Below are 15,084 nucleotides of genomic sequence, written 5' to 3'. Positions count from 1 at the left end.
GATGACATACAACATTGGAATAAGTGCTTAAAGCGTTCAGTTTGCTCTGCTGGAACCGTAACACACTCAATATGTTATAAAATAATTCCAGGATGAAAGATCTCATGGGGAGAGTTGCTCCTCCTGCTCAGTCACCCCTATTGAGATTTCAGACTTCTAAGTGAAGCCATCTTGAACTTCCAGCCTCAGGAGAGCTGTCAGATGACTAAGAAACTGGTTAGAACTGTCCAACAGAGTCCAAATTACAGAACTGAGAGAGAACTGGCTGTTATAACTCACCAAGTATGGGAGAGGCATGGTACACAGAATAGATAAATGATGCATATAAAATAGAGGTCAAGACTATGTCTGCCATTAGTTTATAATATGATGACAAATACATCAAGTAATTTTTAAAAAAAAACAACAAAAGATAAAATGCCTTCAATTATCTTACTTGATAGGTGTGCATGCGTGTGTGTGTGTGCGTGCGTGTAACAGAGAGAAGGAGGGATATCTATTTTCTAAACCACTGCAGGGTGGGGATGGCAGAGTTCTGGAAGATCTAGTAACAAACTGTGTGCTCTCAGAAATAAAAAAAAACAAAACAAAAACCAAGCATGTGCTCCCCCTGATGGAGATAACTGAAAAATAAGGCAGGCAGAAGAGTTTCTCAAGATGAAGGGAGCAGATAACCACAGTGGAGGATAAACATGTCTCCTACACATGCTTCACCGACTGAAATACACTTAACATCTCATTTAGTATTAGACACAGCACTGCTTTCATTGTAAGCACTTTAGTATTATTTTTAAACCTTTAAAACCTCTATTCTATGAATATTGTTATGCATTTAAAAAATGGTCAAAGAGAAACTAAAAGTCATGGTAAAAAACTGTCACATACTAAAAATTCACCCTCTGTCTTTTCCACTAGGATGGAAAACAGTCGTTGCGAAGGTTTTTTTTTTTTTTTTTTTACAAAAATGGCTCTTTGTATACTAGCACAACATGAAAGAAAACAAATTGTCCATATCCTATTAAAGGCCGTTGAGTGGCACGGTGCCTTAAATTTACAGACAGAAATTCATTATTCATACAACTATTTCTGTTCTATCATGCTTACAGCGTTCTTCTTTCTAAAATAAGTTTATAATTGTATTAGAGCTTTTTATTTTTTTCTATTTTATGTAATAGGACAGAGAAAAATTGAGAGGGAGGGGTAGACAGAGAAGGAGAAAGAGAGACACTTGCAGACCTGCTTCACCAGTGGTATAGTGCTCTCCCCTGCAGGAGGGGAGCAGTGGCTCAAACCTGGGTCTTAGAGCATGGTAATATGTACACTTAACTGTGTGTATCACTGCCTGGCCCCTGTATTAGAGTTTTTTTTTAAATGTTAACTTCCAAGCACATTTTTTATAAAGATATTTTATTTTACTGAGAGATACAGAGAGAATAACCAGAGCACTGCTCACCTCTGGCTTATGATGGGGCTGGGAATTGAACCTGAGACCTCAGAACCTCAGGCATGGGTGTCTTTTGCATAACCAGTATGCTCTCTCCCTAGCCCCATGTATTAGAGTTTTTTAAAATCTGAATTTTTATAATGTGCTAAATTCCAAGCTGGAAAATAGTGCAATCCAGGCAGTTTATGTTTCAGTTTCTAATTAGAAGAGGTTTACCTAAAACTGGTAATATACTGCCCTCTGCTGGCTACAGTATTTCCAAAAAATGAGTTCTCAATATTTTCTGCCTAAAAATGTAACAGTGGTTTTTCTTTCCAGTTTTCACTATCAGGTGTTTCTGGAGATAGAGAATGACAAAGAGTTTATATTTCCTGGCTTATGTACTTTATAGTATAGTATTTAAACAATAAATTTTGACCTATTTTTTTTTTTTTATGAAAATGGGAAGAAGCAAGCAACATGGCAATGTTAGCAACCATGTCACAGATAGTGGCAATTTGAGGAAACTATAAACTCCTAGACTTAGTGACAGTGAGACCTTAAAAATGACTACTTTAACCATGATACTTCCACCAAAAGATTACTAATGTGATGCAACCACCAACATGAGAGATGACTTAGGCAAGGACCATTAGTGAATGCAGAAATCCCGAGGGGGGGGGTGGCTATGGAAATGGTATATTTATTCTCAAGATATGAACCTCATATTGTCAATTACAAAAGGGAAAACATATCATATCAGTGGAGATTTGGCAGAAAGTAATACAGTTCCAAATTTAAAAATGGGTAATAGGTATATAAGAGAGATATAAATTGGTCACTGGAGAATAGTTGGCTATTTTATCAAAAATGTCAAGTCGGATTGCGGTAGTACTAGACCTTACAACATAGAAGTTAGATTACCATTGTCAAGCTATTTTTCCTCTAAACTGCCTCTAGAAAATGATCAAAGTATCTATATCAGATATTCTTAAATTTTGATGAATCAGTATAATTATAAAAGCACTTTGGTGGCTGTCATTTATTATTAACATCAATTTTCTAAAAGTGGGTTCTCAGAAAACCTTGTTACTTTAATACATGGAGTGTTTAGTAAGAGAAAATACATACAAACACTAACAGGTAAGTAAGTGCTAGATATCCAACTTTGTATCATCTTTCCTTGGCCTATTCTTTTTCCCATAACCTCAAGATAATTTCATCTAGACATTCAAGAGAAGTAATTATGGTGGTCAAAATTACTTTCAGAGTTCTATCATCAAATGTTTAATTTTCAGAAATGTTTATTTACTTTGGCCTGTCATAGAAATTGTAAAAAATACATTAGAGGTAGGTTGTTAAATATGCTATGAATCCAACTTGGCTGACCCAAAGCTGTTTAAGTTCAAAATTTCAGTGTCCTCAGAAGTACTTTTACTTCATTTAATACAATGCTAAAGTTTCTTCCCTAGATCTGCTAATTAACCATCTGCTTTCCAGCTACTACCTCTGAGGTCATTTCAGTTGTCTGACTGCCACCAAGACTGCGGTGTGCATTTCTACAAGCCAGTGTCAGCCCAGTGTATTAAAACCTATGTGAAAAGATAGAACTCAACCCCTAAATAGAACTTTAGGTGGTCTATTTAAATTTTCTCATTAGATCTTTTGTACAAAGCTAGTAACTTCTATGCTCTTACAAATTTCTCAAATGTGGGCTGTAAAACCAGTTCTTAAGAGCAAGCAGAGGTGGTTCTTCACAACATGTTGAAGGGTGGAATGTTCATAATAATAGCTGGTTATAGTGGGCCTCAGAGCAGTACAACTAGAGACAGGACTGTGGCCAGACACCACATCCTCAAGAGACAAAGGGTTCAGAGAGACTTGAACAAACCACAGTTTTGAGTAACAGATCTGTGCTTCATTCCTCTCTTAATGCAACAGTTGGTACGTAGGGTGTGTGTGCACTGGACTAGATAAAGGCTTCCACTGGTGTTCCCCCCCCACACCTTCTTCTTTTTCTTCTCCTCCTTCTTCTAAGAAACAGTGACCTTTGGAATGTGAAGTTTTAGTGTGGAATCCATGAGGCAAGTCTTCTCTTTCTAATCTAGCCATCTTCAGTCAGTTGAGACACTAGCTTGAGCAGTCTACAATAATGATATAGTTGAGCTCCCGATGCTTAGCTTTGACTCCACTGTCCTTTGGCTTCTGTCTTCTGGCCCTAAGGAAAGTGGATAAGGGATCCTAACTCTACCCCTAATGTGTCAGGAAAGATATCACATCCCCCTGTTGTATTCAGACCACCATTGTTTATCACAATAAATTGTCCTTTAAATCATTCTTACTAAAACCCTCCAAATGAATTTTGGGGCCAGAGTGAAAAAAAAAAAAAAAAGATACGACAGGAATCATATTCTAGGGAACTACACTAATATTTCTTTCTTTTTTTTTAATTTAAGAAAGGAGACATTAACAAAACTGTAGGATAGACAACCCTTCAGCTTCATCACTCGGGTGAGACCTTTCCTTTCATAGTATTCTCTAATTCCATTCCAGGTGTTCCAATCCCCAACAAAGTCCCCAAAACCTAGATATAGACCAGGTCCCCTGAGATAGAGCATATGTTCACATGTGTCCACAAACCAGGGAAAAATATATACCTGAAAGCAGAAGTACACAAAAGTCTGCAGAGAGTAACCAGCCCCAACACTTCATTCGCACTACTCTAATATTTCAAGGAGTACATCACAAGGGTCAGAGAAGAACACTTGCATCAGTAATTGGCAGGTTATATAGGAATTAATTAGAACCATTAGGTAAGAATTTTTGGACTTGGCTAACAGAAGCAGAAGAGGAGTCAGGGAAGAAGAAAAAGAACCAAAGAAAATTATAGGTGACCTGAATAAGAAGTGCAAGGGGTCACTTTTACCCAGAACTTGCGACTCTTGAAACTTTTGACGAGAATTTCCACATTTAAACTTTTCTATCAATTGCAATAATTTCCTAGTATTGCAGAAGAAACATTAAGAGCAAAATGTCCCATGTAATTTTCCATTTAGGGAACTCAAAATCACTCAAATCATGAAGGATTTATACTGATATTTCTGGGGTGAATATATTAAATTAATGACATCTTAAAGTTTTCCAGGACAATAATTGGGTTTGGTTGTTTCTATAGTCAAGTCCTCTGCCTGAGCACCAGGAACAGAAAACCACGTTTGAGTAAGTTAAGTGTTCAGTTGTTGACTCAGGTTTACTTACCATACATCCATACATGTCATAAGGTACTCATCATATTGATCCTCAAAGAAAAATCAGAATTTTCTGCTTTTGAAGGTGAGGTTGAAAAAAAAATAAAAAAGGACAAGTGTTTTAAACTTGGTTTACTAGGTGTGCTACCTTGGACATGCTATTCAACCTCTTTGAGACTCAATTTCCTCACATGAAAAGTGAGACTACCACTTTATTTCTAGGACTCTCATATGTAAAATGCTCTGCCTGGCACCCTCCACGAACCTGATAAGCACCACGTGTTCCCTCCTCCACCCCATTTTGTTTCAGAGCAACTTTTATTCACTGTTTCCTCCCTTTTCTGATCCACAGAGTATTTAACGAGTCTGTATCACACATCACACATCAATCTGAATTTTAGGCTTATTTGTGGAATCCCTCTTGAATTTCCAGAGACCCCAAATTAGTATGTGGCTAAAAACATTTCTTTTGTAATCTCTACATGCCACTAGAAGCAGTAGGATATTTAATAAGTATTTGTTGGATGAACTGCATTGAGAAAAATATACTAATCTGATTATCAAAATAGAGGAAGAAATGACATAACTTCTACCTATCCATGCTTTCGTGCCCATGAAACCATCAGTCCTCTATCAATCATGCTAAGTGTTACTTATGATTCTTCCTTCACATAACGGTCAATTGTTATTTGTGGTTGCATGCTTTTAAGATGGCAACCAAGGATCCTCATCTGATACTTACCCCTGTCACCACATAGCTTTGCTGGCTCAATGTGACCAACAGAATTCTACCGAAGTGACAGTACTGTCATCATAGAATTTACATTTTAAAAAAGCATGGTCATCTTGGATGGAACTTGAAGGAATCACCAATAAAAAAAATTAGAGGGAAGAAAAAGACATAGCAGCTATCGTCTTGTTCTCTTGAATCTCCTGATGAGGGTGGAGCCAGTCAACCGGACCTTTGGTAAATTCTGTAGCCTTTCTGATCTTCAGTTTCCCCTACCTTTTAAATTAAGATATTTCAGAGGGCATTTTGAAAACTAAGACAAGCATGCAAATCACATAGCAGGATGCCTGGCACACAGTAAACTTTATTAGATGTGGTTAACACTGCTGGTGGTGGTGCTATAAGCTACAAGCTACAGTAACAGCAGTGGAATAAATCTGAGATGCGAAGGAAAGAGGAATCAGGAATGATCCCTAGGTCTTGCTTCGTAGAGGAGGAAAACAATAATTTCCTCTCTACCTTAAGTTCTTCTTCTTTTTTTTTTTTTTATCAGACACCAGAGCACCTCTCTTGTCATATGCAGTACCCAGGGAACTAACCAGGGCCTCAAGTTCCCTCGGCAGCTACCTGCCAAGTTTTTGGCTGAAGCTTCCTCTACAAGAAAAGGCCAATCAATAGGGGGGAAATGAGTTAAAAAACATGCATACCTTCTGTGTTCATGGGAGATAGTCAGGAAAACTGATTACACCCACCAACTGTCCAAGTCACACCATCAAACAATATTTTAAGGTAAAGACAATGGATGCTGAGGGTGATGGCCAGTTATGGAGACAGTAAACTTGGGTTTCACTGTTATGGACATTCGAACTATAGCCTTCTCCAAGATAAATAACAAAGTGAAGGGCCCTGGTGGTGGCGCACCTGGTTGAGCACACATGTTACAAAGTGCAAGGACCCTGGTTCAAGCCTCTAGCCCCCACCTGTAGGGGGAAAGCTTTGTGAGTGGTTCTGCCGCAAAGTGCTCTCTGTCTCTCTCCCTCTTTCTTCCCCTACCCCCTCGATTTGTGGCTGTTTCTACCAATAAAAAGATGATAAAATAAATCAGAAGTAATCAAGTGATTTGGTTATCCCTCTCCAGCAGTAGCTAAAAGAGCCTGCCTTACAAATGGAGATGTTCTTTCTAAAGGCAAGCGCTTACAAAGGAGTAACATCTACTCAGTTTTCAGAGCTGTCACCTGTCCCCCAGAAGCCCTGAATAAATGAAGCAGTGTCACTGAATTTGGGGACAATGGAGTCAACATTGTGGAGAGCAACTTTATTCACTTTGTGGATCAAATGGGCTTAAGCTTATGCAGGTAATGCTACAACTATCAATCACTTAGAAACAGCATTCTATTTCCATTCTTTTTTCTCTAAGATACTTAAAAATTTTTTTTAGGTATGTGTGGAGTATTCCTAAGTAATTCCTTCCTGGAATATGAAAAATTATAGTAATTCCATAGGGCGAGGGATAGAGCTCAGTGGTAGTGGTCCTGTTTTGAATGTATAAAGTTCTGGGTTCAACTCCTGATTTCCCAGACAAACAAAAACAAAATGTTGTAGTGATTACAAAAGTCAAATTGCTCTGCCATCAATGAACATGTAACCCAGAGTGTGTGGTTGTACTTAAGGCAAGTAATGCCCATGTGAACAGCAGCAGAACAAAATTCAGACATTCAGGTAGTTCTCATTTTTGTTTTACAGGGAAATATTAGCAAACACCAGGGGAATTTATGCAATCAACAAGAAATAAGGTAAACATGGGGGGAGGCATGAGAAATGGCAAAGTACTTCTATTAAATTTTTCTCATTAAAAATTTTTATTTACTGGATAGAAACATCTAGAAATCGAGAGGGAAGGGGGTGGTAGAGAAGGAAGAGGGACAGAGAGACACCTGCCACACTGCTTCACCACTCGCAAAGCTTTCCCCTTGCAGGTGGGGACTGGGGGCTTGAACCCTCGTCCATGCGCTTTATAACATGTGCACTCAACCAGGTGTTCCACCACCCAGCCCCCTACTTCTATTAATCTTATGGAAAGACTTAATGATATTTAAAAGTGCTCAGGCTTGATGAAATTAGATTTCTGTTCTCATTTTGATGTCCACTGTTGTGTGCGATACAGATCTGCCTCTGCTACTGTGCACACGTGGCTTTCATTGAATCAGTAGTTCAGAGGCTCATTAAACAAGCCTATAAGTAAAATTGACAACTTTTTTTTTTTTTTTTGTCATTGCTGGGGACTGAACATTTCAGGCTGGCCTTTTGAGATAGAGAGAGAGAGAGAGACAGAGGGGACCGGGTGGTGGCGCACCTGGTTGAGCGCACGTTACAATACACAAAGACCCATGTTCAAGCCCTTGGTCTTTACCTGCAGAGAGCAAGCTTTGCGAGTGGTGAAGCAGTGCCGCAGGTGTCTCTCTCCCTCACTATCTTCCCCGTCCTCTGTCCCCATTTATCTTTGCTTCTATCCAATAAATAAATAAATTAAATATTTTAAAAATCATCTGTATTTTTAAAAAGTTGGGGGGGGGAGAAAGAGGAAGACAGAGAGATTGGGGAAAAGTGGGAAAAACAGCACAGTATGGAGGCTTCCTCCCAGTGTGGTGGTGGGAAATTATTACATCAAAGCTTACTTATTCATCTAATCACGGGAATATTTGGTCTTCTGATTATGGTCCTTTCCTGTAACTCCCAAACCCATAGGAAATGCTTCAAACTATATAGTCATTTTAATCTGGTGGAGATAGCACAAATCAGTTCTTAGAATTGGGTAAGGATAGGATGAGTTAGTTCATTAATAACCAAACTCGGCTCCAGTGTGTTGTATGTACTTATATGTGTTGTTCCGGGTGGGGGGGTAGAGACAGAAGGAAGAGAGAGAGAAGAGAAAGGGAAGAGAGAGAGAGAGAGAGAGAGAGAGAGAGAGAGAGAGAGAGAGAGAGAGAGAGATTAAGAAGGATCATGAGGTGGTCCAGGAGGTGGTGCAGCGGACAAGGCACTGGACTCTCAAGCACTAGGTCCAGAGTTTGATTCCTGGTAGCACATGCACCAGAGTGATGTCTGGTTCTTTCTCTTCCTATCTTTCTCATTAATAAATAAAATATTAGAAAAAAAAGAAGGATCATTAAGTAGTAGCTCAGTTCCATATTTGATTCTAGCAAGCTACTACTGGGAAGAAAACTGAATTTCACTCACAAGTGATTTTATAAACAAGTCTGTACCAATACTTTCTTGGATTATATGGAGTGGTCCTCTCTACCACCACATTGTATGAATCAATGAACTAGCTAGCTCTGGGGATTAAACCTTTGAATTTAAATTTCCACCAAGCATGTTAATCAAGCTGAGGTAGAGCTGGTTCGTGAAGTCACCACAAGGAAGTGCAGTATAAATTTTGTCAAGCAACTTCCTCCTTACAGAAATAGAGAAATGAGGGCTGTTTTTTTTTTTTAAGTAGTTGCTACACTTAGCATAACTATTGAATTTCTCCAATACTCAAGTTTAATTTCCCTTTCTTCCCACTGTAGTGGGTGTCATGAAGGAGACTGGGAGAGTGACGATCAGAAAATTTTCAGTCTGAAAATTTCACCTCTCTGCCCTTGAACAAATTTTGTTAAACAGTGCCCTGTTTAACAAAATCTACATTTACAGGTAAGATTGATTTACTCAGTCACTTTTTAGTCTAAAAGTTAACTCTACAAAAAAAAAAAAAACTCTTAATGGGGCAAAAATGTTGAAGTGTTGTAAGCTGGTTATTCAGAAAGGTAGCTGGACTATTCAGTAATTATCATTAGTAAATGAAATCACAGCTGTAGAAATTTTTATGTTAAGTTAGCAGAGCAGCAATATGTACATGATAAGACATTCTGATGAGGGGAATACAGGGAGAACATTTTCTGGGGAAACAGTCCTCTGTATGGAACAATCTGTTTTCATCTGAGTTTTTTTTTTCCCAGCTTTCATAGTTTCCAAATCTCAGAAAAACAAACAAACAAACAAACAAACAAACAATTATCTAGTAGTTTTAGAGTGAAAGTTCTGTTTGGGAAGCTAAAGATGACAAACTAATCCTTTGCACAGTGAAGCTCTTGTAAGGTCACACAATGATCTGTCTGATAATATTAGCCTCTGTGGGAGTCTTTTTACTTTTGTTCCTACACATTTGCTAGTGTGAAACAGAAAAAAGCAAGGTAATGATAATGAGTGATAGAGTTTCACAGATGTTGTGAGAGAGTCTTCTGACTGAAAAAAACAAATACAGCTATATACTAGTACAGAAACATCATTACCTTTATGGCTCTTAGTATATAATGCATTATCTATAGAAGGCAGGGGGTAGTGCTTTCTTTAATATCATTATAAAAGGAAGCTCCATTCCTTAGGTAAGATAAAAATCTATTTGGAACAGGTAGTTTTTAAAGCAATAAACAAGCTTATGTGATTCTTTATTCAATTGAATTTTAAATCAGTCAAGTTATAGATCGGACTTTGTATCTTTATAGCTGGACATCCATAAGCTGCAAACAGAGCCCAATTCACCAGTTTGCACTAGGCTAAGATACAAACTTACTCTGGAGCAAACGTAACATCACCCAATTAAAAATTCCAAAGAAATAAAACAGTGAGGACACTGCTACTAGACATTAACTAAGGGCCTCAGTATTTGAACCTAGAGTCACTGAATAGCCTGGAGGCTTTCAACCATTTGGGTGGGGATTGTTTGGTTTAAGAAATTATTGCAAAATTACAACAGTGTACATGACAACAAACAAACACAAATCCCTAATTTCTGTATTCCAAAATGCCTTTGGTTCTGGAGTGGTATAGATAATAAAATGTTCCTGAGGGCTGGGAGCATAGAAGAATCTCTGAAGGCTGTACATGGTAAAATATTTGTGTTTACCAAAAGAATGTTAGAAAAATTGAGAATCCCTACTACAGACTATGAAAGCATGGACAAGTGACACCTAGAAAGTTATGATGAAAAACAGAGACATGTGGCATCTTCTAAATAGAGAAAACGATTCTTATCGGATCAGAATCCAATAATTTTTCTTTGTTATTTTCCACTAAAAAGAAAGAATGACTTTTTTGTATTTTTTTGTATGTGACTTTTTAAGCTTCATATATACCTGCTGATTAAAGAGGCTTTTGAAAATAAGAAACACACACAAAACCCCAAAACCACACCTGTATCAAATCTGTGATTAAAATATCTTCTAAAATATCATTTTCTCTGAAAATCCGACTGTAAATTATATATGGCAACACATGAGGGCGCTCTAACTGGCAAGCAAAACAAGCACACCTTTGACAGAATTTTAAAGTGATCTTTTAATTGAAGGCTAAGTTAGCATTAAATATTTGAAATGAGACATTACTGGTGTTCTTTAGTAAAGACTCTGGGATTTTGGTGTTTATCTATTCTTCCAGACACTTTCTTCTGTTCATTTCAGGATCTTTCTCGAGTATTTGTTTATGTGGGCTGAAGTTTACTACTGAAATAGGAAGAGATTTTTTTCCCCCAAGAGTATTGGAGTACAAGAGAAGTGCTTTAACCTAGCTATGGAGAGATAATCCTCTGAAAAATATTGATATACAGTGAAGGTGCTGATAAAAAATTTTAGTCTTCTTTATTAATGTAGCCACAAAAATAATTTTCACAATACTTTCTTTTCAGTAGTGTGCATTGCTTGCATGTGCCTTAAAAAATTATAGGGCCAGGGGGGATAGCTCAGTGGGAAAGCACAGAACATGAGTATCTATGGTCCCAGGTTCAATTCCTGGTACTGCATATGGCAAAGCTGAGTAGTTCTCTTGTCTCTCTTTTGCTCTTTCTCATAAAACAAAATATAAATCTTTTAAGGTTACTTTTCACTCTTCATTTACAAATTGCTTTAAAATATACTATAGGAACTTCAAATTTCTCTAGGATAAAATAACTTACTAATAGCAATTTTTTTTTAGATAAAGTGGCTATTCATCACACACACACACACACACACACACACACACACACACACACACACACACACACACACAACCTTTTCCCTTCATTTTGACGGAACAAGCCTGATTTAGAAAAGGTACAAAGTCGGGATCAGGCTGTGGTGCATCTGGTTAAATGCACACATTACAGTGTGCAATTACCCAGGTTCAAGTTCCCCAGTTGCCACTTGCAAGGGGAAGCCTTCAAAGGCAGTAAAACAGTTCTGTGAGTGTCTCTTTCTCCTCCTCTCCTCTCAATTTCTCTTTCTCTCTATTCAATAAATAAATAAATAAATAAATAATAAAAATGTTTAATAAAAAGGTAGTAAGTCAGAAACAAAAGGATGAATATGGGATGATCTCTCTCATAGACAGAAGTTGAAAAATAAGATCAGAAGGGAAAACTAAGCAGAATTTGGACTGAAGTTGGTGTACTGCACAAAAGCAAAAGACTCTGGGGTGGTGGTGGGGCGGGGCAGGAGGTTCAGGTCCTGAAACATGATGGCAGAGGAGGACCTAGTGGGGGTTGTATTGTTATGTGGAAATAGTATGCATGTACAAACCATTGTATTTTACCGTTGACTGTAAAACACTAATCCCCCAATAAAGAAATTTTAAAAAAAGGTAGTAAGTCATGTATACTTCCCTTTTCCATCTCACAGAAACTAAAACTATTCAGTTCAAGTAACAGCTATGATTTTAATATTCAATATCTGCAATTCTGTTCTAGCTCCTGTGACAAAACTCAAGGAAATCTGGTATAAATGAGTAACAGCTCAATATGTATTCGACCAAGCAAGATCTCTTCTGTGGCTTTACCACTCACTTATACCTTCCTTTGTATCATTGGTGTCTTTGGAAATTCTCTCTCTCAATGGGTATTTTTAACAAAAATAGGTAAGAGAACGTCAACGCATATCTACCTTGCACATCTTGTGACTGCAAACTTACTCGTGTGCAGTGCGATGCCTTTCATAAGCATCTATTTCTGGAAAGGCGACGAATGGGAATATCAATCTGCACAGTGCAGGGCAGTGAATTTTCTGGGAACTGTTTCCATGCATGTAAGCATGTTTGTCAGCCTCTTGATTTTGTGTTGGATTGCCGTAAGCCGCTATGCTACCTTAATGAAAAAGGATTCCATACAAGAGACCACTTCATGCTATGATAGAGTCTTCTACGGCCATTTACTGAAAAAATTTCGCCAGCCCAACTTTGCTAAAAAACTCTGTGTTTACATCTGGGTAATTGTAGGAGGTATAATAGTTCCAGTTATCGTATACTACTCAGTGGTAGAGACTACAGAGGAAGGAGAAAACTTGTGCTATAATTGGAAGACAGAATCCGGGGCTATGCTCTCTCAGATTGCAGGCCTCATTGGAACTACATTCATTGGATTCTCATTTTTAGTTGTGCTAACCTCATACTACTCTTTTGTCAGTCATCTAAGAAAAATAAGAACCTGTACATCCATTATGGAGAAAGATATGACTTACCATTCTGTGAGAAAGCATCTGTTGGTCATTCAGATTCTGCTAATAGTTTGTTTTCTTCCATACAGCATTTTTAAACCCATTTTTTATGCTCTACTAAATGCTGACTGTGAGCAACGGAATTTTTTAATAGAAATAAAAAACATCCTTACCTGTCTTGCATCAGCCAGAAGTAGTACAGACCCCATTATATTTCTTTTTTTAGACAAAAAGTTCAAGAAGACATTATATTCTCTTTGTACAAAATCTGATTCACATATACAAGAGCCCTGTGATTAACTTCTGAATGGAAAACACCGTCAATAGAAAAAGAGTTCATATGACTATTCGAGATGTTAAACAGAGTGATTAACATGTCATAGTTTGGTTGACAACAGATATCAAGAAGATCTCTTTGATTTAAACATATAGACATAGTATTTCATGGCTGTGAACAAAGAATGAAATGATTTCTGACCCCTGCTTCCTAGTATTTATAATACAGTGGTCTACTGTGGCTAATATTTTGTTGGTAACTTTAAGAATGAGTAAAGGAAAAAATGAGTAAGAAGTGTCTTAATTTAGTCCTATCTAGATGTATAAATAAGTGTCAAAGTCTAAGGTCTTATAAAGACACTTCATATTATCTGGCACATGTTACTGGGAGAGGTAATAATCACTGAGTCTATATTTATTAAGTAGATAATATTTATAAGTATACTTAAATACTTTGACTAAGATTTATCAAAAAGATAATACAATGCTACTGTATGCTGATCATATTTTGTGTATTTCTTCTACATTCAATATAAATAATGTTGTTACAAATAGTACCCGGTCTGTAGACATGTTCAACTAAATTTTTGTGTGTGTGAAATAAATGAATAAAAGGTCAGATAATGTAATATCATATTCTAGACATTGGTTTCTGGAGTTAGATTCCCTAGGTTCAACCTTTGGTCTACCTCTTGATTAGCTGGATAATCTTAAGTAAATTATTTTTTCTTCTTAAGTGTTCACTTCTTCATTTGTAGGATGAAAAAAAAATAGCACGGACTTCAGTTACCATTATCGTTACTGCGAGTAGCTAGCTACCATTTTTGTGCCAGGCACTTTGCTTATATAATGAATTATTTTAATCATCACAATTTACAGATGACAAACCTGAAGTGTATAGTTAAGTCATTCACATTTTCTTCAATATATAAGTAGACATTTAAAGAGGAAATATGCCTTAAAGGTTGCTCCTGCCATGAATCTTATTAGTAAGGCAAATGCTTGTGACTGTATACTGTATTCTATACATTATAATCTAAAGTATTTCAATGTGTATTTTATCTTCCAAAAGAGATCATAAGAACCTTCAGAGCTCTAGTCCTTTCTCTTCTTTTACCTCCTTCCCTTTCCTTCCCTTCCGTTCCCTTCCGTTCCCTTCCGTTCCCTTCCGTTCCCTTCCGTTCCCTTCCGTTCCCTTCCGTTCCCTTCCGTTCCCTTCCCTTCCCTTCCCTTCCCTTCCCTTCCCTTCCCTTCCCTTCCCTTCCTTCTCCTCCTCTCCTTTCTCTTCTTTTACCTCCTTCCCTTTCCTTCCCTTCCGTTTCCTTCCCTTCCGTTTCCTTCCCTTCCCTTCCTCCCCTCTCCCCTCCCTTCTCCTCTCCCTCTCCTCTCCCCTCCCTTCTCCCCTCCCCTCCTGTCCTCCCCTCCCCTCCCCTCTCCTCTCCTCTCTTTTCTTGGTTGTCGCTGGGGCTTTACTGCTTCAGACTAGTTTCTTTGACAGAAAGAGACAAAGGGAGAAAAGGAAAGATACTATTGCACAAAAGCTTCCTCCACTGGAGTAGAGGCCAGACTTGAACTTGGGTCATGCACATCATAAAGCAGACACCCTCTTAGGTGCGCTCCCTCACTGGCCCTACAGTCTTTTTCATTTCTACTTCTAGGGCATTGCATTTTCTGCTCAAAATGGAATCACACAAAAACAGTTGAATAGCAATAACCATTAACTACAGTTTTTGGGCTGCTGAAATAATAACTCACTTGGATAGTCTGCTGCTTTGCCATGCAAGCGACCCAGGTTTGGGACCACCTATCCCCACACACCCCACATACACACATTGAAGGAAGCTTCAGTGCTGTGGTCTCTTTCACTCTCTCTCTAAAAAACAGAAGATGACAAAAACAAAAAAG

The 15,084-nt window shown here is 37.9% G+C and overlaps 2 protein-coding genes across 13 annotated transcripts in view; one reads left to right on the top strand and one right to left on the bottom strand.

The window, feature by feature from the left end:
* The window catches only part of CASK (calcium/calmodulin dependent serine protein kinase), a 392,391-nt gene that overhangs the window by 161,634 nt on the left and 215,673 nt on the right, over nt 1-15,084 (bottom strand). The window lies entirely within an intron of this gene.
* On the top strand, nt 8,795-14,313 carry GPR82 (G protein-coupled receptor 82). The gene is made up of 2 exons (XM_060183288.1): nt 8,795-9,094; nt 12,162-14,313. Exon 2 carries the CDS (start codon nt 12,196-12,198, stop codon nt 13,201-13,203), a length of 1,008 nt encoding a protein of 335 aa, XP_060039271.1. The 5' UTR covers nt 8,795-9,094; nt 12,162-12,195; the 3' UTR covers nt 13,204-14,313.

This window comes from Erinaceus europaeus, chromosome X (assembly GCF_950295315.1).
Source record: "Erinaceus europaeus chromosome X, mEriEur2.1, whole genome shotgun sequence".
In the NCBI taxonomy this organism is placed as follows: Eukaryota; Metazoa; Chordata; class Mammalia; order Eulipotyphla; family Erinaceidae; genus Erinaceus; species Erinaceus europaeus.
This window is presented reverse-complemented; position numbering and strand designations above follow the sequence as displayed.

Excerpts from the sequence above, each read along its gene's own strand:
- GPR82 (XM_060183288.1), top strand. The coding sequence starts at position 12,196 with ATGAGTAACAGCTCAATATGTATTCGACCAAGCAAGATCTCTTCTGTG.